The sequence below is a fragment of the Saimiri boliviensis genome, chromosome 17, assembly GCF_048565385.1.
Source record: "Saimiri boliviensis isolate mSaiBol1 chromosome 17, mSaiBol1.pri, whole genome shotgun sequence".
Taxonomy (NCBI): Eukaryota; Metazoa; Chordata; class Mammalia; order Primates; family Cebidae; genus Saimiri; species Saimiri boliviensis.
In genome coordinates, this window is record NC_133465.1 from 9,601,528 (window position 1) to 9,626,798 (window position 25,271).

A 25,271-nucleotide genomic window follows, 5' to 3' on the forward strand; every position below is an offset into this window, starting at 1 on the left:
GCCACCACTGCTTTTAGAACAGGCTGGGCCCCCTGCAAACCTCCCCCAACAAGCCCCACATACACACCGCCAGCCTGGCTGGTCCCCCAGGCAGTCTGGGAACCGCTAAAATCCAGGGCATTCCTTACCCCTGGCTCTGAGCTCACCTCTGCTCCCACTGAGGGGAAATCTGTTAGAATGTCGCCTCACCAAGGGTGCAGGGATCTTGGCATCTCAGGCCAGCCTTGGCAATAGCTACCCAGAGTGCACTGGGCAGGTGGCTTACCGTCCTGGAGCCTCCTCCGTTTTCTTGTCTGCAGAATGGGAATGATACCCACCCCTCAAAGAAGGGTTGTGAGAATGGAATGAGATCCTGCCTGCTGAGTGGCGGGGGCAGGGCAGGCTGGGGGAGATTGGCTGGGCCTCTGGGATGGGCTGTGCCGTCACATGAAGCTGTCACACACAGACTTAGCGAAGGAATTGTGTCTCTGTGTTCAAAGACCGGCGATTGCTGGCAGGGAAAGGCCATGTTTGGGCTGCGGTGGACAGCTGCATTTGGGGGTTGACGCAAGCCCACAGGCCGGCAGGCCCTGGTGCCCTGCACATCCTGCCTGGCATTCCCCAGTGATGCCCAGTGGAGATGGCCCAGCAGCCTCGCCTCTCAGCAGTAGGGCCCATTAGAACTGAACTCGTCTTCGTGGGGCATTTTATTTGCACACTCCAGTAGAGTGGATACCAAAAGGGTTTTCTAATGCTTCATGGGCTGCTAATTTCCCCTGTGACCTCTTTTGTTGAGGCCTGACCCCAGCCAGAGGCTCCGCGCCATGAAAGCCAGTGCCTGACACAGACCCAGGGCTCAGGGTGACAGTGAGACCTCTCTCAGCTTTAATCAGGCTCCAGTTGCATCTTAAGAACAGGGAGAATCTGTGTGGTGTTCAGAAGCCCTGGGTGGCACAATACGGAACCCCCCGAGACTCTCACGGAGGCCAGCACGGCTGCAGGCGGTGGCTAAAGGATTTGTGAGGCCAGGGAGGGGGGTGTGTGGGTCAGATGGGGGCCCTTTGTCCCTCAGGCCTCTTTAGAAGGCCGGGCCTGCCCTGAATGGCCGCCTGCCCGCCCGGCCTGGCCCATGGGTATCACAGGCCTCTGGGTATTTAGGGACGTGGCCTCCTCCTCTGCCCGCCAGCCTATTCATTGCCAGCCTAATTAGTTTCTGTCTGTGCTCCCCCCACTCCCCTGCAGACTGTGATTCCTACTGCAAGGCCTCCAAGGGGAAGCTGAAGATTAACATGAAAAAGTACTGCAAGAAGGACTATGGTGAGTGAGAGTCCCCTTGTCTGCTGGGGAGGATGGGAGGGGGCCATGTGACCATCGAGATGCTGGGACTGGGATGCAAGTGGCCCCCAGAGGGTGTTGGTCATGGCGCTCTTGTCACTGGTGGGAACTCGCTGGACGGATCCCACATCGGGGAATTTCTTATCTTTTCCTCCTTGGTCCTCAGAGATGGGGCGAGAGGAGCCCAGCAGCCTGGTTTCTCCCCTTCCCTCACCCTGAGGCTGGCACACCCAGGCTGGCATCTGGCCTTGACTCTGCCCCTGATGGGCTGTGAGGCCACAGACCAATGGCTTGACCTTGGTGGTCTTCTGTGTGTGTGTCATACCACGGGGCTTTGACCTGAGTCCACATTGCTCAAAGGGAAGCCCTCTGGGCGTCGGACAAGGGCTGGGAGCTTCCTGGTGCATTTCAAATATTCCACCAGGCTTTTGCAGAGCTGGGAGTCTGTGCTGTAAACGGCTCACCACTCATTCCCATGCACCGGAAGATCCAGTGCTGGACCTATGGGGCAGACAGTCCTGGGGGCCACCTGCAGAGGTTGCCTGTCGCCTGTGACCTCTGGCTCCCTTCCCAGGAAGGGGTGTCCTGTCCCCTCGCTCTCACGGTGGCCGTGGAGGGTGGAGGCAGTCTGGGAGCCTGCAGGAGGAGTGCCCCGCAGTGGCCAGTGGGCAGGTGTGTGTGAAGAGCTGGGGCAGTCGCAGGGGCTCTTCAGAATGGGAGACGAAAGCAGAAACCCCAAAAGCATCGTCCAGCTGGCCACTGGCAAGTACCCTGTATGCAGCCAGGGCATCCGTGCGGGTGGCTGAGACCCCATCATAGGCCAGGAAGGAGCCCCAGGCCCAGGGATCCTGAACCCAGGCCTGGTTCTTTCTATCATGGGGCTTCTTCTTGAGCTGGTGGGCCGGGAATTGAGCCTGGGGCTGGCCCCCGTCTTCTGGGCCCACGACAGTCCCCATCTGCCTGCCTCCCTCTGTCCTCCTCCCCACACCATCTGGACAGGGCCCATCATTCCTATTCCATCTCCATCTGGCCCCAGGAGGTGTGTCCTCCATCCCCCCAGCGGCCCTGCCGGCCCCAGCAGCTCCTGGTCTCCTCTGGGAAGTCAGCTCGACCTCTCTGTTCTGTTCAGCTTCCCAAGGCTGTCCTGATCATACGCCTCTCGGGGGATCTGGGACAAGTCCCATTGCTTACCTGAGCCTCGGTTTCCTCATCCATAAGATGGAGATGATGCCACCAGCTGAGTGTATGGGGGAGGACACAGCACCCGTGCCTAACAGGCTCCCAGCAAAGAGTGACCTCTGTATCCAGAGGAAGCTAGCGGGGGAAAGGGGAGGAAGGAGGGAATGGAGGTGGAAGAAGTGGGGTGAGAAGCAAAGGCCACCCGTGGAGGAGGCCTCACCGCCCAGAATCTGAGCACCATCCCTTCCCTGACCCCAAGGGGGTCTGGCAGCCCTGCCCTGGGGCCCAGGCCTCATAGAGATCCTAACTGGGCCAGCTGCTCAAACAAGACCTAAGGTTTTCTCACTTAGTAAGGACAGTAGTCAGGACCTTTCAGCATAGCGAAGTGAATGACGAGGCCCAAAGATATCCAAAGGAATTTGGAGAACTTCTAAAATGTTCTCTTTCATTGTGTGTGTGAGTGGGACTTCATACACACACTCCCCGCACACACCAAGACCCCGGTAATCCAGCCCCACTCCCCACAGGCCTCCTGGCCTCCTGCAGGGTGAAGAGGAGCAGCTGCCAGGCATCATGCATCAATTCGGAAGCTGCCAGGCCATCCATGGGCATCAATGTTTAAGGCCCTTCTGGAGTCCACAGTCAATTCCTAAAAGCTACTTTAAGCTGTATTCATCCCAGGGCAGTGCAGAAACTTCCAACTCCCGGGAGAAAATAAACCTGGATTTTGAAATCAAACTTCAAGTTACTTTAAGATACAGGAAGTGCTGTCTTCAAGCCAGGGAAGAGGGACCCTGGGTTGTTTTGAAAGGAGCTCAGGGCTGGGCACTGTGGCTCATGCCTGTAATCCCAGCACTTCGGGGGGCTGAGGTGGGCAGATCAACTGAGGGTGGGTGTTTGAGACCAGCCTGGTCAACATGATGAAACCTTGTCTCTACTAAAAGTACAAAAATTAGCCAGGCGTGGGGGCGCACACCTGTTATCCCAGCTACTCGGGCGGCTGAGGCAGGAGAATCCCTTGAACCTGGGAAGCAGCGGTTGCAGTGAGCCGAGATTGCACCACTGCACTCCAGCCTGGCTTGGGCGACAGAGTGAGACTCCATCTCAGAAAAACAGAAAGGAGCTCATTATGGCCCTGAGCTGCAAGGACTGCATCTTCCCAGCGCTGGGTCTTCAGTGTTCACTAGGGACTGCAAGGTGGCCCGTCAGTGGCCTTGCCGGCCCCAGCACCTCCTGGCCTCCTCTGGGAAGTCAGCTCGACCTCTCTGTTCTGTTCAGCTTCCCAAGGCTGTCCTGATCATACACCTCTCAGGGGATCTGGGACGAGTCTTCCCAGCCTTGGGAGGCCCTGCCTGGTTGTGGCCACCCCAGGCAATTGGAGGCATCCCTCTCGGGGCGGGCAGGGTGGGGTACTGACCCTCTGTTCTCTGACTCAACCTTCTCTTTGCCCCACACCTGACTCCCTCATGGGTTATCAGTGAAGCGGGTGGCAGGAGCGGTGGGCCCCTCTCCACTCCCCTCGCCAGCCCTCCCGTGGGATGAGAACTTGGGCAGGAGGGCCCCGAGGGTTTCGCCATTTTCCTAGGCTTTGGACATGGGCACCACAGCACTGTCCTCCTGGCAAAGCAGCAGGTTCAGAGGATTTACGGGTCGCAGAGGGAAAGCCCTGTGCCTCTCCGCCCCATCCTTCCCTGCACAAAGCCCAGGGGTAACCTCGGCAAGGAGGTAGGAGGGAAGGGGAGAGGAATAGGTGGGCTTGCTTAGGGCATGGATTGTTTGGATCGCCAGTTTGGTTTGGTTTTAGTTTTGAAGGATTATTTAAGCAGCTACATGGTGGGGAGGCAGCTAGGAGCAGGGAGGATGGCACCCATCCGCAGCCTCTGCTCTGTTCTTTAACTGAAATAATGAGAACGGGACTTGGAAAAGTGCGCAAAGCCGTTCCGCTGGATTCTGTTTATTCAGTCTGGTTTTCTTGTCTGGTGACTTTGTTCCTTCCAGTGAATTCTCTCTCCCCAGCAATATTCCGGGGGGCACCTTGACCCCTCAGAGCTCTCTTGGCCCCTCACCCCTTTTCTTCTGGCAGTTCCTGTCTCTCTGCCGAACCTGACACCCTATTTTCATAGACTCGAAGGAGCCCCTTAGGCCTTCCCTGCACTCTGCCTGTTGTGGCCGCCCTGGGCAATGGGGGGCATCTCTCTTAGGGTGAGGCAGGGTGGGACACAGCCTCTGGGTGCCATCGGACCCTCTGTTCCCTGACTCAGCTTTCCCTTTGCCCCACACCTGACTCCCCCATGGGTTATCAGCGAAGCAGGTGGCAAGGGACGGTGGGCTTTGGTTTGCTGGTGTCAGAGGCAGTGACACGGGCCTGACTGGGTGAGGGGACTTGACCAGTCACCCAGCCAGGAGGTGGCCCGGCCTCCCACTCCTTCCTGAGCCTTTCCTTCCCATCACAATTAGTCCAGAGAGCTGCGGGCCAGCCCCACGTACCCACATTTCAAGACCTCGTGGTCGTTACACAGCTCCTGTCCTCATGCCCACGGCACAGGCGCCTCACCCAGCTGTCCACATTTCTGCTGCAAGATAAGGCTGAAGGAACAGCAGGTGGGGGCACAGTGAGATCCCCCAGGGATCTGATAGGGGCTGGGGCTCCGGCACCCCAGCTTTCATGCCCTTCTCACCACGCTCCAAACCTGTGGCCCTGCAACCAGAACTGATATTGTTCCTGTCATTCCTCAGTTCTGGTGGTGACAGGGTGTTTCTGGTTCTAGGATTGTTCTTGGGATTCTTGTGGTCACTTAAAAGTTGGGGTGTCCTCACCCCCAGCTCAGCCTGTGTGTTCAGGCAAGAGCAGGCCAAGAAAAGTGTCTGGAACGGGATTGCATGGGCTTCTGCGGAGGGCTCAGTGGAGCCCTGCAGGGCGGGGGCGGGGGGCGCACGGCGGGGCCTCGGGGAATGTGTCTGGTCAGAGGAGTGAGTGGCCACACAGGGGCTGGCAGGGTCCTGAGGACAATACCTGGCCCGTGGGTTCCTCTGAAGCTGGGGTGAGGCCTCTGGGTGGGCTCTGCTGGAGTCTTTGAAGATCTCCCATGTGCCTTGTGTTAGGCCCCTGGCCCCCGCCCCCGAGGAGGTGTTTAAGGGGGTGTCCCTCCCACACAGACCTGTGCCAGCCCAGGGAGAAGGTGACCAGCAGTGGGAGGGCAGGAGGGAGCTGGCCTGGGGCTGAGAGAGCAGAGGAGGCCGCCAGGCTGGGTGGGCCAGGGCAGGGGCTGAGTAATCCCTGCTCTCTAGCTGACACCCGGCAGGGGGCCAATTAGGAAACACATTTCCTTCATCCAGGGCACTTGGATGTTCCAGAAGACGCTAATTAGAACCTTGGGTTTGCTGCCCCTGCTGGGTGAAGAGCAGGCCCGGCTGCCAGCAGCCCTGGACCCCCTTCCTCCTCCAGGCCTCACTGGCCATGCCCTTGTGTGGCTGAAGAGTGCGGGGCTGGGGCTGCAGGTGGAAGGCTGGGGCGAGGGGCCGATGAGAAGGGGCCTGTGGGCTCAGGGTGCCGGCCCTGCCCTGTGTTCTTTTGGGCACACAATTAACAGTGATCCAGAGCCCAGCTCTGGTGAGCCTGGGGGCATGAAGCAAGCAAGGGATTTGGGGTGGGACGGCTTCGGTGCCAAGGCCCTGTCATGCCACTCACATCTGAGGGATCGGAGGGACCACATGACTGAAGGGAGCTCTGGAGAGACAGGTTCCTAATTTACCGAGTGACTGTGGTTAGGGAGCTTCGCTGCTGGGGCCTTGGCGTCCTCATCTGTCACATGGAGGTGTAGTTCAGAGCACATGATAGCCTTCTAAGTGAGACCCTGGCTGTGCCCCCACCCACCACCCACAGCAGGTGCCATGCCTAAGGGGTGGGACCATGGGGAGGCTGTCTCGAGGGAGGCTGTCTCGGGGAGGCTGTCCAGCAGTAGGCTGTCTCGTGGGGAGGCTGTCTCTGGGGAGGCTGTCTAGGCTGTCTGGGGGGAGGCTGTCTGGGGGGAGGCTGTCTCATGGGGACACTGTCTAGGCTGTCTGGGGAGAGGCTGTCTTGGGGGAAGGCTATCTTAGGGGGAGGCTTTCTGGGGAAGGCTGTCTCAGGTCACCTGGCCACCCTCTCCTGGGGCACTCTGTCCTCTGTTGCCCTCTAGGGGATCCAGCTCTTCTTGCAAATGCTTGAAGGAGAGCTGCCAGGGAGGCCGAGTGGGAATCGGTTTTTCCCAAAAGACAGGTTTTATTATTTTCAAGCATATTCGAGATTCCTGCCAGCTTCTCAGGAAAGCGCAGCCCAAGGGACACTCGTCTGCAAGGAGGCTGCGAGTGAGCGGCATGTGTGTGAGTGTGGTGTGTTCACCGCATAGCTGGCATCCCATAGGGCAGATCAGATACGGGAGGAGCATGGCCCTGCTGGAGCCACCGCCCTGCGGTCACACAGCACACACCTGAAAACAGTCCCGGAAACCACCACCAGGGGACTGCAGGGTCCCAGTCCCGCCCCACGAGGCCCCTCCTCACACCCCACCAAGCCAAAAGGCTTCTTTGGTGGAGCCCCTCTGCCTCCTGTGCTCCCGTTCCCTCTCCCTTCTGACGCCTTCCTCCCATCCCGTCCCTGGGCTCCTCGAGAAGCTCCACTGTTCCAGCCGCACTCACCTCCTCCCGTCTGCCGCATCCCACGTCTCACACGACTGCCGTGCTCACGTTCATACCACTCACAGGCACGCATACCACACACTCGTGCACATACACACCATCACACACACCACATATCAAACACAGAAACCATCACACTCAGGCACACACACATCATCACACACACACCACACATCAAACACATACACCATCACACACAGTCACAGACACACTTTATCACACAAGCACACATACCACACATGCATGCACACACACACGTCACACACCACACACATCAAACACATACACCATCACACACACACACACCACACACATCAAACACATACACCATCACACACACAGACACACACTTTATCACACAAGCACACATACCACACATGCATGCACACACACACATCACACACGACACACATCAAACACAGAAACCATCACACTCAGGCACACACACACCATCACACACCACACATATCAGATACACACACCATCACACACCACACACTTTGTCACACAGGCACACATACCACACTCATGAACACATACCACACACAACACAGATACAACATCACGCACAGGCACACAGACCACACACAGATGCATACACAAACTTTATCACATAGGCACACATACCACACACACATGCACATACATACCACACACATCAATTCAAACACAGATACACCATCTCACACTTTATCACACAGGCACACACACCACATCACACACACACTATCATACAGGCACACATACCACACATACATGCACGCACACCATCACACACACACCACACACATCAAACACAGGTAGACCATCACACACAGACACACTCTGTCACATAGGCACACAAACCACACACACATCACACACACCATCACACACATCACACATATCATCAAACACATACACCATCACATACACACCATACATGAGCACACACACACCATCACGCATAGACACATGCAAACTTTATCACACAGGCACACATGCCATACACACACATGCAATCACACACACATCATTACACACCCCACATACATTACACATGTGCACACACTATCACACATTACACGCGTCACATCACACATGCACACACCATCACACACACACACCACTACACACCATCACACAAACACCATCACACATTCACACACCATCACACACATGCACACATTACACACTGTCACAGCAATGCACATCCCGAGAAGTCCTAACCCCTTGCACACCCATTTCTACCCCCAACCACCCCTCCACACCCATTCCTTGAGTGCTGGCTGTAGGCCCCATCCTGCCCTGGGTGATGAGCTTGCAGATTTGCGTTAGGTAAAGTGTTGACCCTCAGGGAGCTTACAATCTAGGAAGAGAGAGGACACACAGATGAGAGCCACAGAAGGAGGGGGTGTGGCCAAGTTGCAGCCAGAGGTGGGCACACACAGAATATGGCCCATCCTCTAAAGAGGGCGAAGGCTGGAAGGCTTCCTGGAGGAGGGAACCTGAGTAGCTGGTGCTCAGTGGGCAAAGCAGGGCTCCCAGGTGGAGGGAGGAACGTCTCCAAGCAAGAAGCTGGGCATAGCACAGGGAACTGGGAGAAGAATAAGGGTGGAGGCGTTTGGTGCAGCGTGGGGCCCAAGGAGGATGGAGAGTGGCTGGTGTGGGCCTGGTCAGTTGCATCCATTTGCAGACGCCACTCTGACCCCTCTGGCTCACATGGACATGTGGTGGCTCCCACCCCGCCTGGAGCCCCTGCCTCAGGTGGCCTGGGTGCCCCCGCTGGCCTCTTCCTACTCCCTGGGACTGAGAATGAGGGGGAGACAGACAGCTCACATTCTGAAAGGTGAGATCATCTCACTTCTGCCAGTTCTTGGAAAAGCTATTCGTTCCCAGAAATGTTTATTAGTCACCCCTTTTGTTGAAAGACATTTTGGCACCACCAGATGGAAAAATCAAAATGCTTCTCACAGGATGATTTGCCTCAAGTATTCCTCCTGACATCCCACAAGAATGATTTCTGAGGATACAACTCAAGGGGGAAGTTATGTTGACATCTGTGGGAGAAGCCAGTCTGTTCGGCTGTGTGTGTGTGACTGTGTGTGGCTGCATGTGACCGTGTGTGTGACTGTGTATGTGACTGTATGTGACTGTGTGTGTGTGACTGTGTGACTGTGTGACTCTGCGTGTGACTCTGTATGTGTGACTGTGTGTGACTCTGCGTGTGACTGTGTGTGTGACTGTGTGTGACTGCATGTGACTGTGTGACTGTGACTCTGTGTTACTCCGTGTGTGACTGTGTGTGACTGTACATGACTCTGTATGTGACTGTGTGTGACTGTGGCTGTATGTCTGTGTGTGACTCTGTATGTGACTGTGTGTGTGAATGTGTTTGTGAGACTGCAACTGTAACTGTATGTGTGACTGTGTGACTGTGTGTGTGACTCTGTGTGTGTACTGTGACTGTGTGGCTGTGTGACTGTGTAGGTGACTCTATATGTGTGACTGTGTGTGTGACTGTGACTGTGTGTGGCTGTGTGACTGTGTATGTGACTCTGTGTGGCTGTGACTGTGACTCTGTGACTGTGTGACTGTGACTGTGTGTGACTGTGACTCTGTGTGTGACACTATGTGACTGTGTATGTACTGTGACTGTGAGTCTATGTGTGTGACTCTGTATGTGTGTGTGACTGTGACTCTGTGTGTGACTGTGTGTGTGACTTTGTGTGTGTGTGCACACACACGTGCATGTGCTTGTGTGCTCTCTTGGGGGTCCGTGGAAGCAGTGGGCCTGGGGACCTGAACAGAACTCTGATTTGCATGACCGTGCCCTCCGTGTGCCCGGAACCTCCAGGGGCAGTGGAAGCCAAGGAGAGGGCTTGCCCAGCCGATGACTGTTCCCTCCCGCTGCCGGGCCCTGGACCAGGCACATCACAGCTTGGCGCTCATCCTTACTTAATCTCCACACACAGACACCTTTCGAGGGAGGGATTTTCATTCTTGTCAGTGAGACACTGAGACTCCGTAAGATGAAATACCATGCACAGGATTAAGTACTCCATGGCTGAGACCTTGTTCTTTCCCAAAGCAGGGAGGCAAGGCTTCGGCAGCAGGAGTAGGCGCGGCAGTCCTTTAGAATACTCAAGACCTGGGACCTCGACGGGGCCCTTGACTCCAGATGAGCCTCCGAGGAGAGGCCATAGAGACATCTTCATGGGCAAACAGGCAGGAGAGGGCACCGTGGTGCTGGGATATCTGAGACGATGGAACAGGGGCACTGGCATAGTGGCAGGGATGTTGGTGGTAGTGGGTGGCGGTGGCAGAGGTGGGATTGGTGATGGGCATGGCCGTGTGGTGGAGAAAGCTTCGAGGAAGACCCCTGATGGCGAGTGGGGAGACCTAGCTGCCACTGGCAATGGAGGCGGGCATGGAGAAGAGGCAGTGGCAGAAGTGACTGGCTCACCGTGGAGCTGCTGTGGGTCAGAGCGTGGTGGGCGGTGGTGAGCAGGGCTGGCGGAGGCGCTGGTGGGTGGGGCCCCATCCTGCTCAGCCCTTGTCCAGTCACTTAGGCTGGGAATCAGATGAGCTGGGGTGAGGAGGATCTCACCACTCCTACCTCTTGTCTCTAGCTAGCCTCGGGGACTCGGGGCCTCTCGGCCAATGACGGACTCTTGTGCTCAGTAGCACCCTCTCTCCTTTTCTTGGTCTTGGAGTCAATGGCGATTCCCGATCAGGCTCAGTCCCTTCAAGTGCAGAGAGCTGGACAGGTTATCAGCCCCTTCGTAGGGATGAAGTTACTGTGTCTTCAACGTGGGCACAGATGTTAGAGGAGTGCCCTGGGAGCTGTCCCCCAAGGTCAGGGCCCCTGCTGTGGGCCCAGAGGCAGCTGGTGTGATGGCTGCGAGAGGCCACCTCCCCTGAGCCTTGCCTCCCCCCGACCCCATCCAGGGAACAGGACGTAGACCAGCGGGCAGCACGTGGCATGGTGTTTCAGTGGCTTGCTGACCCTTCCCTGGGGTCATCGGCCCCTGGGGAATCCTCTGATTTCTCCCACCAGATGTGACCTCCCCCACTAGAGTGCCAGCCCCATATGGAGACCAGATGTGGAGCTGTGTCCTCGTGAGTCAGCCTGAGGTCGTGGAATGTGGGTGACCACCAGGTTGGCCAGGGAGGGTCAGTAAGTCCCCATGACAGCTCGTCAAAAAAGCCCCTGCGCCCACAGGAAGCTCCCTTCGGTGAGAGCCGGGTGGGGGCAGGGTGCTACAATGCCGGGGCATCCTGGCAGCTCTGGGAGGATGCAGCCTTTCCCAGCACAGTGACTTGCCACCCGAAGAGCGGGAGCCCGGAGAGGGGAGGTGGGTCCAGATGGGCCCTCCCTGGGATCTGGGCAGCTTCCTGGCCCTCATCTGCCCCCTTCCTGGAGCTTCCTCTTGTCTCTCCCTATGCGTTTTCCCCTCCTCTGAGCATCTTGATTTTAGGAAGAAGGGGTGGGGAGGGACGGCTCTAAGGGGCGCCAGAGGCATCTGATGAATTCGATCTCCTGCCCTGTTACAGATGGGGACAACAAAGCTCAGAGTCGGGGTGGGGTGGGGATCTGTCCAAGGTGCCCGGAGTGCCGGGCTGGGGACACCAGGCAGGAAACACTAGTCCTCTTCTGGCTCAGCCAGGCCCTGTGTCTCTGTGACCACAGAGCGTTTCTCCCACTGATACATGGCTGAGGTGGGCATTTGATGAGGCGTGCCAGGTGGCCCTCCCCTGGGCTGAGTGCCTTTGGCACTGAGGACCTCAGCACCCCTGTCATTGTTCCTGGGCTTCCTCCCCAAGACCTGTCCCAAAGTCTTCACAAACCTGCCAGCTCAGCTCTGCCGGTGCTGGGCTCAGGCCTCTGAGATACCATGGGGCACCCAGGGTGTACCCCAGCCTCCCAGGTAGCCTGTGGGAGCTTTGGGAGGCACCTTTGCAAGCCTCTGCCCCTGAGTCGATCAACTACACAGTGGCTCAGCTGCCCCCACCCCGCTGTGGCTCCCAGGTCTCAGCTGTTGCCTTCAGGTCTCCTCGGGGAAGCAGATTTTGAAGGTGGCTTGACTTTAGGAGCTGACAGCTGTTCCGAGCCAAGTCCCATGTGTAGAGGGTGCATGGATGCTCACCCCACATGGGACAGGGCTCCATGCCAGGGTGCCCTGGAAGTGGCCTGGAAATGCCAGCCTGGTTTGCAGGGAGGGGATGCTCTTGGCTGTGAGGCAGAGGGGTTTGCTGGAGGTGGTACCTTGGGGAAGTGGGCAGTGTTTGAGGGCTTCTGAGCCAGGCCACTCCCGCTCTGTGGTGTGGTGTTAATAATACATCTGCAGCCCTGGTAGGCCTCTGGCCAAAGCGCCCTCCACACCAAGCCCTCCAGCTGAAGGCGAAGGGGGACTGGAATGAGCCCATGTCAGGGGAGGCTGGTCCCTTCCCTCTTTCCTTTCTCCAATGGGCCCCCATTGCTGCCGAGGGTGCCAGCCCAGGTGGGGGTTGGGGGGATGCTCACTGCTCCACCTTCCTACTCGGTGGGTCCCGATGGCACATCCAGCTGGCCCTGTCCTCGCAGATGCCCTTGTTGTGCAGGGAGCTGGTTGGCTGCCCCAGCCAGCCTGGGGGCGCTGGGGCAGAGTCAGAGGTGAGGGGAGCAATGTCCACCCTCCAGGATGACTCTGACAGCCATGTCCCTGTCTCTGGTGGGCCCTGCCCCTTAAAGGGTGGGAGGGACAAGCGTGGAATTCAGAGGCAGCCAGGCTGCTTCAGTTCCTCTTAACAGGAGAGGGAGGCAGCTGCGGCTCCTCCCTGGGCAGGAGGCTCTCCCCAGGCTGCACTACGGGAGGCAGCAGCCCCCAGGCTAAGGGCGCCCCAGCTACGGCAGGGAAGGGCCCATGTCCACCCCCCTACTTAAGCCTCTTGCAAAGAAGGATGCAGTCCCCTGATCTCTTCTCACTGCTGAGCCTCAGGGTGCAGAGCTGGACAGGCCAGGCCTGACTGTGCCCACCTCCCAGGGGACAGGGCTGGTCTCCTTCCCATGGTCTGGCTCTCTAATTCTAAGACCTCTTAATGCCCTCTCCTCCGGGGACCCCCGGGCCACCAAATGGTCTCAGACACTTAACCCTACCTCCCTTCCCCAGAACAGAGCCCAAGCACCAGGACCTAGCCAGGGAAACTGAGGCAGCATCCACCCTGCTTTCGGTTCTGAGAGAGAGGGTCATCCTGTTCTGTCTGTGGTTGAGGGGAAGCTCCAGCAGCTCTGAGTTGGATGTCCTAATCTTGTCTGAGTCCTGAGGCAGGGTCCTGGTGGCAGGCACGTGGCAGGAGATGGCAGACTCAGGATTCCTGAGGGCTCCCGAGGGCAGCAGGGGCCATTGCCAGGTCTGGCCACAGTGAGCCTCCAGCCTTCTGCCTCATTTGATGTAAACCAGGCAGTGGCCGCTGTGATCCCCAGTCCCAGGCGTGGTGGCCCCTCTTCTGCACTCGCCGGCAGGGAGTGGGCGTTTCTCTGGGCAGAGAAGCATCGCTGAAAGCAAGCCTTGCCTCTGGCAGCCCTTCCTCCCTTTGCAGGGCCTGGGAAGCATGTGGTCAGAGCTGCGTTTCGGGAAAGCAGCTGCAGCTCGTGACACGCTTTCCACAGCAGGAGATTTATGGGGCTGCGCAGCTTTCATGGTTTCTGTGGGGTTCCTGTTCTCCTCCCCCCGATTTGTCCTGGCCGCTGTTTCCGAGGCAGATGGGTGACAAGCCTCCCCTAGCTGGACCGGCCCAACAGGAAGGTATGGGTGGGTGGGGGAGGGGAGGGGCTGACCACCCCAGCCTCCTTGGGAGAGGAAACTGTAGGGGAGCCAATGGGGGCCCACCTGGAGCAGCCCATAAATCTAGGGGACTTCCAGGAGGCAGGAAGCGTCCTCGCCGAGGTGTCCCACGTGCTCAGGCACTCAGGACTTGCCAGGGAAAGGAGAAGAGCCAGCAGTCCCCAGAGTCTGTGCCTCAGCCACTCCCCCAGGGCCCAGCCTGTGGGTTGTTGATTCCCGGCTGGGCCTTTCTTACCCCGTGGTGTGTCAGTTCCCCGCAGGGAGATGAATGAGCGGCGTCTGTAACTTCTGCACTGGCCAGACAGCTTTCCTGCAACCTGGCCCTGTGGCAGGGAGCTTTGATCCCAGCAGGAGGCCCCCCAAATCTGCAAGGAGGGGCATCCGTCAGCTCCCATCGACTCCTGCCACTGACTTTCTGGGGTGGTGACAGTGCAGGGTCCTCAGAAGGCCCAGAGCTCACAGGCTGTGGTGGCTCCCGGGCCCGGGCTGGAGCCGGGAGGAAGGCTTTGGATGGACTGGGGTTTGGACGGAGGACAAGGCTGTCGTGGGACACCAAGTCCCCCTCTGGAAGAATCCAAGCATCGGCTGTGACCTGGAGCGCCTCACTCTTCGGGTTGCCTTTGATGGCCTGGAAATGCCCCCAGCATTGGGACTCTGGGGAGGTTGAGGTACCCCAGGAAGGAAGACCAGATGCTTACTTCTCTGGAGAAGACACACGTACCGTGCCTTGCACTGCAGCCAGGGCGGTGGGAAGCAGCAGCTGAAAAGACACTCGAGGCTAGGCAGGTTGACTTCTGCCACCCTTGCCCAAGGCAAGTGCTCAAGGCACCCAGCCTGCCCTTGGGCTGCCTCCTAGCCCCCCATCCCTCAGCCAGAACCAACTACACATTGCTCCAGGTTGCCCTTGTTGACTCTGGCCCCAGTGGACCTAGCCATCAGCCCCCCTATCGCCTCCTCAGAGCCCTGGCCAGCCCTCCAGAGACCCATGTGGGCATCTGCTGTGGGGGCGGAGTAAGGAGCATGCCCCTCTAGCTGGGCAGCAGGTGTGGGTTAGGGCAAGGGGAGTCAGTCCTCTTGGCTCATGCTGCCCTGGTGATTGAGAGAGTTCTTGGCATGAAAGACCTTCCTGTGAATCCCAGAACTGCTGGTAGGGATGGCTGCTTACTCCCCCCTGCCCCCGACAGCCTTGTTCACAGAGCTCTGTAGCTGGATGCAGGAAAGGAGGGTTTATTGCACAGATGCCGGGTGGCTCACAGGCAGCAAGGCCAGAAGACAAAGCTCAGCCAGGGGCCGAGGGCCTGGACAGCGGAGGCCAGCTCTCTCCTTTCCCATGGGCATCTGCTCTACTTGCAGATGTGCCTTCTCTCTGTGGCGCACCAGGGCTCACCAGGGCTCTGTTGGGCTTGCAGTCAACCTAACCCATTCAGCCTGGAGGGTTCCAGTTCCCACATCCCAGCCCTGGTTTTGTCTGCACTGATAGCAGAGCCCAGCCCTGAGCAGAGCCCCCTGGGAAGAACATACCCGCTCACTTGTAGCACTTGCTCAGCTCTGGGGGCAGCAAGAGCTCAGAAGAAGGGAGGATGAAGTTCAGCTGTGGAGCCTGGGATGCAGCCATTGAGCACTTACGGTAAGGCCAGAAGCACCAGCAGGCTGAGGCCAGGCTCCCTCCCAGGCAGGGCTGAGGGGCTCTGCTAGCATCTGCCTCATTGACTTCCTTGTCTCTGCTTCAGAGAACGGCCATTCTGGCTTAAGACAGCAACCTCTTTCTGTACATCAGCAGTCCCTAATTTTTTTTTTTTTTTTTTTTTTTTTTTTTTTTTTTTTTGAGACGGAGTTTCACTCTTGCTGCCTAGGCTGGAGTGCAGTGGCGTGATCTTGGCTCACTGCAACCTCCACCTCCGGGATTCAAGTGATTCTCCTGCCTCAGCCTGCCGAGTAGCTGGGATTACAGGTGCCCACCACTACGCCTGGCTAATTTTTTCTATTTTTAGTAGAGACAGGGTTTCACCATGTTGTCTAGGCTGGTCTCAAACTCCCGACCTCAGGTGATCCACCTGCCTCAGCCTCCCAAAGTGCTGGGATTACAGGTGTGAACCACCTCGCCCAGTCAGCAGTCCCTCCTTTAAGGGCTGTCAGCACACCTCCCATCTCTCTGGTCTGACCTCACAGTCTGCCTTTCTCGGAGCAATCTCATCGGTCTCCTTTCTGAACACAGGGTGGGGGATCCTTAGCAGAGCTCCCCCACCACCCCATTCCAGTTTTGTTAAAGACAACATTTAGAACATCAGTGTAAGGACAGTGGGAATTCAGGCATGCTAAGGGCCGAGGCTAATTAGCTTGGGGTGAGTTTCATCATGTGGGTGTGTCTTAGTCAGTTCTGGGCTGCTGCAACAAAATCCCTTAGATGGAGTGATTAATAAACAACAGAAACTGATTGCTCATAGTTCTGGAGGCTGGGAAGTCCAAGATCAAGGTGCCAGTGGTGAGGGCTTGCTCTCTGCCTCTGAAATGCTGCCTTCTTGCTGTGTTCCCACCAAGGAAAGGGCAAGGGAACTAGCTGCAGCCTCTTCTTATAAGGGCTCTGATCCCATCCACAAGGTGAAATCCTCATGATTTAGTCATGTCCCAAAGATCCTGCTTCTTGATAGTCTCACACTGGATATCAAGTTCTAACCTAAGAATTTGTAGGGGGACACTAACGTTAAAAGCATAGAAGCCCATCCTCGAGGCCATGGTCCTAGGATGGACAGAGCTGCCCGTAGCCCACTGTGCCAAGCCCCCTGGTTGGGTGACATCTCAGGTACATCTGGGTTGGAAGGGTCCCCAAGCTCCGTGTAGCCCAGAGATCCCCATCATTCCTTGCTTCAAACCGGAGGTTGGTCAGAGGTGACAGCAGCCCCAGCAGAGTGACACGTGGCTGCTGATGCTGTGCTTCCAGAGGCTGCGGGGCAGGTCTGTTTGAGGTCACTGCCGCAAGGCACAGTTTGAATATTTTCGGCTGTATGTGAATGGCAGGGGCTTGGCCCACGCACGGCATGTGTAGCTCATACTTGGTGGGCTGTGTAATGTGTAGCGGTGTTGCCAAGGGTAGTGGAAATGTGGCCTTTTTCCAGCATAATCACGAGTCCTACCATTCCCTGCTCCTGCTCCTGCCCCTGTCCCCTGCGGCCAGGACAGCTCCCACCTGTGGAGTTGTTGGGATCTGCTGGAGGTGGAAGAACAAGGGCCAGTTGCTTTGTCCTGACTGACCAGTGTCCATTGCTCTGTCCCTCTGGACTCCTGACAGCAAGGTGTCCAGGGGAGGGTACCCTTCAGGGCTTTGCCCTTGGTGTTAGGCAGTTAAGCAGGTCCCCTTCACGACTCTGTGGCGTGTCTGGAGAAGTACAGGGGCTGCTTTGGATGCCAGGCCTGGTTTCCAGAACATTCACTGAGAGGAGGAAGCTCAGAGACTAGAGAGGGTTGGGCAGGGCTCATCAGCCCTTCTGCTATGCAGGGCCACGTTCTTGCAGGACTCCAGGGAATGGGAAGATCCCCTGGGAGGCCTCTGGAGGAATCTAAGGCTAGACCTTCTCCAGCCAGCTCTGTGTCTAGCCTCTTCTCAGCAAACTTGAGACTCTGCTGGATCTGCCCTTCTGCCTGGCCCTGAGCAGAAGCCCAAGATCCCCAGGATCTTCAAGATTAATTGTATTAGCCTCTAGGGCTGCCAGAACAAAGTACCACAGACTGAGTGGCTTAAACAACAGAAATTTATTTACAGCTCTGGAGGCTGGAAGTCCAAGGCCAAGGTGTCAGCAGGGTTGCTTTCTTCAGAGTCCTCTCCTGACTTGTAGATGGCCACCTTCTGGCGTCCTTACAGGGTATTCCCTCTGTGTGTCCGTGTTCTTAGCTCCTCTTATAAGGACACGGGTCAGGGGGCCCACCCTAATGATCTCATCTTAATTATACTTACATTTTGTTAACTTTTTTTTTTTTTTTTTTTTTAAGATGGAGTCTCACTCTGTCGCCATGCTGGAGTGCAGTGGCGTGATCTTGGCTTACTGCAACCTCTGCCTCCAGAGTTCAAGCAATTCTCCTGCCTCAGCCTCCCGAGTAGTGGGGACTGCAGGCACCCGCCACCACACCCAGCTAATTTTTGTATTTTTAGTAGAGACAGGGTTTCACCATGTTGGCCAGGATGGTCTTGATCTCTTGACCTCGTGACTGGTCCACCTCAGCCTCCCAAAGTACTAGGATTGTAGGCATGAGCCACCGCACTCGGTTGGCACGTTTTGTTAAATTTTAATGGGTACTTAATTATACTTTAAAGACTCTATGTCCAAGTAAAGGCACTCTGTGAAGTACAGGGGGATAGGGTTTCAACAGAGGAATTTGTTGGGGCACAATTCAGCACACAGCACCAACAGATGCTCTGAGCCTGGGATCAAAGCTGCGCTCTCCCTGAGCCCCAGCCCAGAGTGCCTTCTGCAGCATCCTTGTTGGGCCGCTCCAGCCCATGCTTGCTGGAGACACAGCAGCTGTGCAAGGGGTCTGAGGTGTTGAGCACAGCAGAATCAGCCGTATCCCAGCTCATTTGTATTCAGCTCAGTCCTGGGGATAGGAAAGCAGGGCTCTCAGGGATGCCGGGGGTGGCTCCCCCATTGCTTAGCTAAGGGGCACTCAGTTGCCAGGGTGACCTCTGTCTGCACAGTCAAATACACTCGGCCCAGCCACTTCTCTGGGCTGGAGGGCTCCCCCCACCCAGAGTTCACACTGAGCGTTGAGTCCCTTGGTGACAAAAACATGGAAACGGTTGCCATGGCAGCCATTCTTTGGAGCCCTCAGACTGGAGTGCAAAGTTCAGGATGCCCAGGAACAGTTGAAATGAAAATATGGGAAAGTCCTCTTCCCTCACCCTGGAAGGATGAGTCTGTTGGCATTCAGTGCTCCCCTGCACCTGGCTATACCTGTCCCTCTCCATCCGCTGGGCCATGTGTGGGTTCAGGAAGGGGACAGGGAGGTGCCCTGGGAGTGAAGGATCAGATTGGCCCCCAGAGACATTGACAGAAGCTGGCCAATGGGGAGGGCAGGCTGAGCTGGGGGTGGGACAATTGTCTGGAGTGGCAAGTGGGGAGGCGATGACCGCTGGGCATTCCCTGGGGCTTTCCTGTGTCTTGGTTTCTTCAAGCTGCTGCTCCTTTCTCAGGAAGGCTCAAGTCAACTCCATGGCCTAGCCTGGGGGAATAAAGGTTCTCTTCCCAGTGAAGGATACAGGGTGTGAGGTTGGGCTCAGCGAGGGGAAAGGACCCTGCTCTGACAGTGCAGGATTAGGGGAGGGGAGTGAGAGGATGGCTGTTTCTCTTGAATAGAGATGAGTACAGCAGAGGCTTCTCCAGGTATCCCCTGGCCTGGGGGTAGCGATCATGTGTCCACCTCCCCAGAGGTCCCCAAGAAGGTCCCATAAGGCTCTGGTGACCTGAGATACACCAACCAAAGGGTTCTGCAGTTAGGGTTTTTTGAGAAACCAACACACATTCTTAGGTTAAAGGCTCTGAAAAGTCCTGCAGTAAGGAACCTCTTGACTTTGTTTAACCTAGTATTTCACAAACTTACTGGAGCAAAGTTTCTCCTTTATTTTTTAAGCATCTCTTATTTTTGAAGTCTCCTTTACTATCTTGCAGAACTAACATCTGGTAACACTTGTCCCCGAGTCAACGGCATCAGCACCACCTGGGAACTTGTGAGAAATGCATATTCTGGGGCCTCACCCAGATCTGCTGAATCTGAAGCTCTGGGGCAGGGCCCAGCAGTATGTATTTTCACAAGCCCCCCAGGGGATTCTGATGCATGTTCCAGCTTAGGAAGCCATGTACTAGGGAAAATACTGGTAGAGAATTGGGAGGAAGAGGAATGGTCTGGGGACCTTGGGTGGCACAGAGGAAGGGAGGCCACCTGGCAGGGATGGCTTAGGCATGGGAAGTGGGCAGTCCAAGGACCCCGGGGCTCTGGAAAAGGCACTATGGCCACCCCAAAGGGTGGGTTCTCATCTTCTGCCCCTGAGCATGGAGGACTCACTATGGTTTTCTGAGACTGGTTGGAGGGCCAGGCTGTGTACGTGGAGTGTCATGAGGCCTGGTGTCAAGTAACTCGGGCCTTTGGAGAAGTGAACTCCCGAGGAGCCTCCCATTCCTCCCCAGCACTGCTCCTGGGCAGACAGAGCTTGCCCAGAGTGCTGGGAACATGGGCAGCACCTGTAGGCTTCCGGGACAAAGTGGGCCTTGACAAGGCCAGGAGATGGCTTGTCCCCATGGCAGTGCTGGTGGCACCCTCAAAGCGTAGGAAACAAGGCTTCTTGGAGCAGCGGCCTTGGCCCTGATGTTAGCAGGTTGAGGTCTAGGATCAGCGTGCCACCGCCCACGCGCTCCCCCGTGGGACACCCTCTGCAGTCACTTCCTGGTGCTGGGTCTCCTTTCCCTTCTCCCCAGGCTCAGGCAGGGTGGACCTAGCCACAGCAGCTGTGGGCCCACCCGCCTGCCCGTGCTTCCTTGCAGCCGTCCAGATCCACATCCTGAAGGCGGACAAGGCGGGGGACTGGTGGAAGTTCACGGTGAACATCATCTCCGTGTACAAGCAGGGCACGAGCCGCATCCGCCGTGGCGACCAGAGCCTGTGGATCCGCTCGCGGGACATCGCCTGCAAGTGTCCCAAAATTAAGCCCCTCAAGAAGTACCTGCTGCTGGGCAACGCCGAGGACTCTCCGGACCAGAGCGGCATTGTGGCGGACAAGAGCAGCCTGGTGATCCAGTGGCGGGACACGTGGGCGCGGCGGCTGCGCAAGTTCCAGCAGCGGGAGAAGAAGGGCAAGTGCAAGAAGGCCTAGCGCGGAGGCAGCAGGCGGGCAGGCGGGCGGGCGCCAGGGCCGGGCCGAGCTGGAGTGGGCGCCTCGGCCGGGCCGCTGCGGACTTGGCCCGCGAGGGCTTTCCCAGGTGGGGGGAGGGAGGGGGCGGGGCCGCACGGCGCGGGGGGCGGGGCCCTCGCCGGCCCCACCCTGCGCGCCCCGGGCGGGAGCCGCGTGCGCGCGGGGCGGGGTGCGCGGCCGGCCGGGCCCTGGAGAAATGAGGACGAGACGTAGCTACCTCACGGGGCTCCTTCCGGAGCAGAGACGCGCTTCCCTGGGGCTGGGCGCGGCCGCCGTGGAGGGGCTGGGGGCAGCCTGCCCTGGGGCCCCGGGGGCGGGCGCAGAACCGCACAACTGGGGCCCCAGGCGCGGGACGTGGATGGCGCGGAGAGGAGGGTGGGAGGAGAACTGTGAATTCTCAGGCCCGCGTCCTGAGCGGGGCGCCGAGCACCGACCAAACCACCACCCCACATACAGCAGACGAAACCCTCCCTTTCTCCCCGGCCCTTTCCGTCTAGCATTCCCCACCGACCGCCGGGCTGTCACAGCCTGGGCTCCATCTGAAGGGGCCTGGCGGCATTTGGGGAGCGGACAGCCGCCTGTCTAGCCAGCCTCTGCCACCTGCTGAGTGGGTCCTCCTGGGTGGGGTCTTGGGGTGGGGTGGGGGGTTCACCTGTGGAGAGGGGAGAGGAGGCCCCTGCTGCTGCCTGCCTCAGCCCCTGCCCAGTGTGGGGCTGGTCCAGGATTCTCGCCTATCCGGAGGGCAGTGGGCTCAGGGACACCCCTGAGAAGCCCAAACCGGGTGGTCACAGCTTCATGCTGGAGCTGCCTGTTGGAGGAGGCATCGCAAAGGCAAAACCTCCCAGAGAGTTTCCTTTTGGAAAGTTGGAAACCGCCCCTTTTATGACATTTTCCAGGGGAGGGGGAAGGGGCACTGGCTGGGTTTACCGCAGTGACACTGTTTATGTAATGACATCAGCTCCCGCAAGGCCCCTCAGCAATGTCGACAGCTGGAAAGGGCCTGAACCAGCATGGAGTCTGCAGGTTGCGAAGGCACTTGGGCCTGGCTTGGGGCAGGGGTCTTGCTTGAGCTGGGATGCGGTTTGCTGGTTCAGTGAAGTACCAGAGTGCCTGAGCCATGGGTGGGCAGGGGCGCAGAAATGACCAGGCCATTCTGGCTTCCCTAAGAAAAGGCACAGAGGCTGCTGGGCCTGCCCCCTGCAGCTGTCTTGGTCTGGCCTGAGCCAGGCCTTGCCTGTGCCTTTCCAAACAGTCTTTGTGGCGTCTGCCCGTGCCCTCCACTGTGTCCCAGCCCTCCTTCTAAGATCTCCTAGAGACGATGTCCTGAAGCAGGCAGCCCCTCGTGTTCTGACTGCCTCACACAGGGTCCATTCCTGTGCCCTGGGGCCTCCTGGCTCCCTGCCTTCCTGGGCTCTGTGCACAGCCTGGGCCTCTGGCCCACGTCCTCACACCTGGCGCACTGAATTAGAGGCCTGGCGTCCCTCACGGTCAGGAAATTGGTTTCACTTTCCCGGCCAGAGTTTGGCTGCTAAGAAGGGTCATACCAAGTATGAAGCTCAGCCCCGAGGTGGTCTGTCTTCCCTCTGCCTTCCCCATTGCTGCCTGCATCATGGCTGCCATTTATTGAGCACCTGCTGTGTGCCAGGCACTTTACCCGCATGCTCCCGGCCTGTGCTCATGACAACCCTGTGGGACAGGGACCTGCTATCACCAGCAAGGAAACTGGAGTCCGCGTGCCCAAGGTCATGCCTCAAATTGGTGGCAGGACTGGGGCTCAGACTCCAGAGCCCGACCTTATGATCACAGGCCATGCTGGCCCTCCCTGCAGTCCTGCTCTGCAGCCCACCCGCTCAATCCCTGTGCAGGCTGTGAGGGTGCTCTTGGGGGAGTGGCCACTGAGCCCCTGGCCCTGGTTACTGCCTCTTGAGGACACTGGCATTTGGCCTGGAGAACAGGAGCCCAGGGTGGGGTAGGACATGGGCACAAACAATCACATCTTCAGAAGACAGCAAAGTGGTGGGCACGCAGGGACGGACTCGCCAGACGGCAGCTCCGGGTTCCAGGAAGGCAGGCCTTGGCTTCTCTGAAGAGGTGGTAGAGGGTGGTTTGGCTGCCTGGGGGTGGTTGGAGAGATTCCAGGAGAGACTGGCAGAGGTGCCTCAGGGGCAGGGAGCAGAGAAACCTGCCCTGGGAAGGGGATTTGGCTTCCCTGAATCCAGCCCGAGGCTAGAAGACAGGGCCCCTCTCCAAGCTGTCAGCACCCCTCGGATGCCCAGTGTGGCCCGCTGGGTGCCATCAACATCACAAGGCACTATGCCGCTGGAGCAGTTGTCCTGTTTCTGTCTATGCCAGTGTGGTTTATTCGCCCTGCACAGAAAGGCTGTGGCAGCTCCACAACATCCCACCCTGGGTCTGGGTGTCACTGGTGTCCTGTGAGGGGCTTGCACTTGTGGTCTCTGAGGCCTCCTTAGCAACAGAGCCAGCGTCACACCAAGCAACAAGGTATCTTGCGGTAAATTCAGCCACTCTCCTGCCCCTCCCTCCAGCTCAGCACCCCAAGGGCACAGGCTGCCCACCCAGTGACCTGGCCCTTGGGGAATGCATCAGGGTGACCAGATCCACCAGGCTAGGGGCCAGGTCACTGTTGAGATTGCATGGTCATCACGGGCTGCCCTTCCTATCCACGCACCCAGCCAGAACGCAGCCCATCACTCCCGACTGCAGCCCCCCCTCCACCCGGCCTCTGCGGTGAGCACCATCCTTGGGAAGACACCCCTCCTCCACTCCCGTGCTCCACTCCAGGGAGCAGAGGGAAATGGGAATTGAGGTGTTCCGGTTTGTACAGTTAGGAAGGGATGTAAAACGGAACTAGATTTTGAGTTTGAAGAGTGTATTAACCAGAATTGTGCTATGTAGGTGTTTAAAGAAAAACATACCCGTTTAGTCTTTGTTTTTGCAACAGGTTCCCCAGTTGTCGTCTTTCTTGCCAGCTGGGTGGTTCGGTGTCCCGGACAGCTGAGTGCCTGCTTTACGGACACGCAGTAATGCCCAAGATTTGCGGGGTGTGGGGGAAGACACAGGGCTGTCCGCGGGACTCACTGCAGGCTGTGGTCTGCCCACTGCTTCTGTCCATGGAAAGCAGGGCAGGAGGCAGCATCCCCAGAGGCATCTATGTGGGACAGAGGGAGGGACACCTGGGGTCATAGCCCAGGGAGGGAGGGACACCTGGGTCACAGCCCAGGGAGGCTGGTAGCTGCTCCAGGGCCCTTAGTGACTTCCTGGAACTCTGCCTCAATGGCGGCACACTGGAGAGGGTGCACCCCAGGTTGGAATGAGACTGAACTCAAGAAGAGACCCTAAGGGACTGGTGAATGGTTCCTGCCTCCAAGAAAGTGAAAGACGCTTAGGCTATCAACACTTAAAGGAAGCCCCCTTGAAGCCCAGAGAGCGGCCAGACTAGACTCATTGACGGGCCATTGGGCCACGGTCCGTGGACAAGACATCCCTGTGGGCCACAGCCACGGCACACCGGGGGATCAAAATGTGTACTTGTGGGGCCTCACCCCTGCCAAAAGCCAAGTCAGTCCCACTCCTGCCATTGGACGTTGATTCCCCTTCCCTGCTCCCAAATGCACTCCCCTCCTCCCTCGGCCCCCTCCTGTGTTTTGGATTTCTGTTCACTCAGACTTGTAAATGTTTAGTTGTGACCATGACGTATTGTTTGGGTCAATGCCCCTTTCCAATGCATACTAATATATTATGGTTATTATATATGAATATATTTAATGACATGGAAAAAGTTGTGGATTTTCTTTTTTTAAAGTTTCTTTCCTTTTTGGGGGGGGGGGTGGTTAGAGTTGTAATGGACCCAGATGGAACTTGTAATGTGGGCCCCACATGATAGAACTAAATTCAGATATCATTAAATAAACTCTTGTACACTGTGCTGTCTCCCAGTGTTGATCGGTGGCCTGGGCTGCGGGTGGCGGGCATGTGGGGAGGCAGGGGGAGGGAGGATGGAGTTTTTGGGCAATTTGAGGAATATGGTTTCAGGCTGAAGAACTCCCCTGCAAGACAGAGCCCAGGTTTTTCCGCAAAGCCTCAGAGACAGAGCCCTGACTCCCCCAAAAAGGCAGGAAAAGAGCAGTTTTGCTTGGAATGTCTTAGGGGCTTGCTGGCTGTGAATGCCGTTTGGAGCTAAAACTATCGAATGGCCAGTCTGTCTGTATTGCAGTCTGCAGGAAACCACTCCTGGGACCCATTCTTGCCATTCCCTGAAGTTCCAGGACAGAGGGGGACCCCAAGGCTCCCCGGAAAGGGGGTCCCCTCCCACTTGTCCTACCTACAACCCCTGGGCAGAGAGCCACCTTTGACCTTTGCCATTTGATTCAGAAGCTGCA

The 25,271-nt window shown here is 57.5% G+C and overlaps 1 protein-coding gene across 3 annotated transcripts in view; it reads left to right on the top strand.

Annotated features, from left to right (window-relative positions):
- NTN1 (netrin 1) overlaps positions 1–24,815 on the top strand; it is a 232,809-nt gene extending 207,994 nt beyond the window's left edge. For all 3 annotated transcript variants that reach the window (XM_074388169.1, XM_039476683.2, XM_039476682.2), the window contains exons 6-7: positions 1,222–1,296; positions 20,504–24,815. In XM_074388169.1, coding sequence (XP_074244270.1) covers positions 1,222–1,296; positions 20,504–20,832 — 404 coding nt within the window. In that variant the 3' untranslated portion in view covers positions 20,833–24,815. The remainder of the gene's footprint in view (positions 1–1,221; positions 1,297–20,503) is intronic.
- The last annotated feature ends 456 nt before the right edge of the window (positions 24,816–25,271 follow it).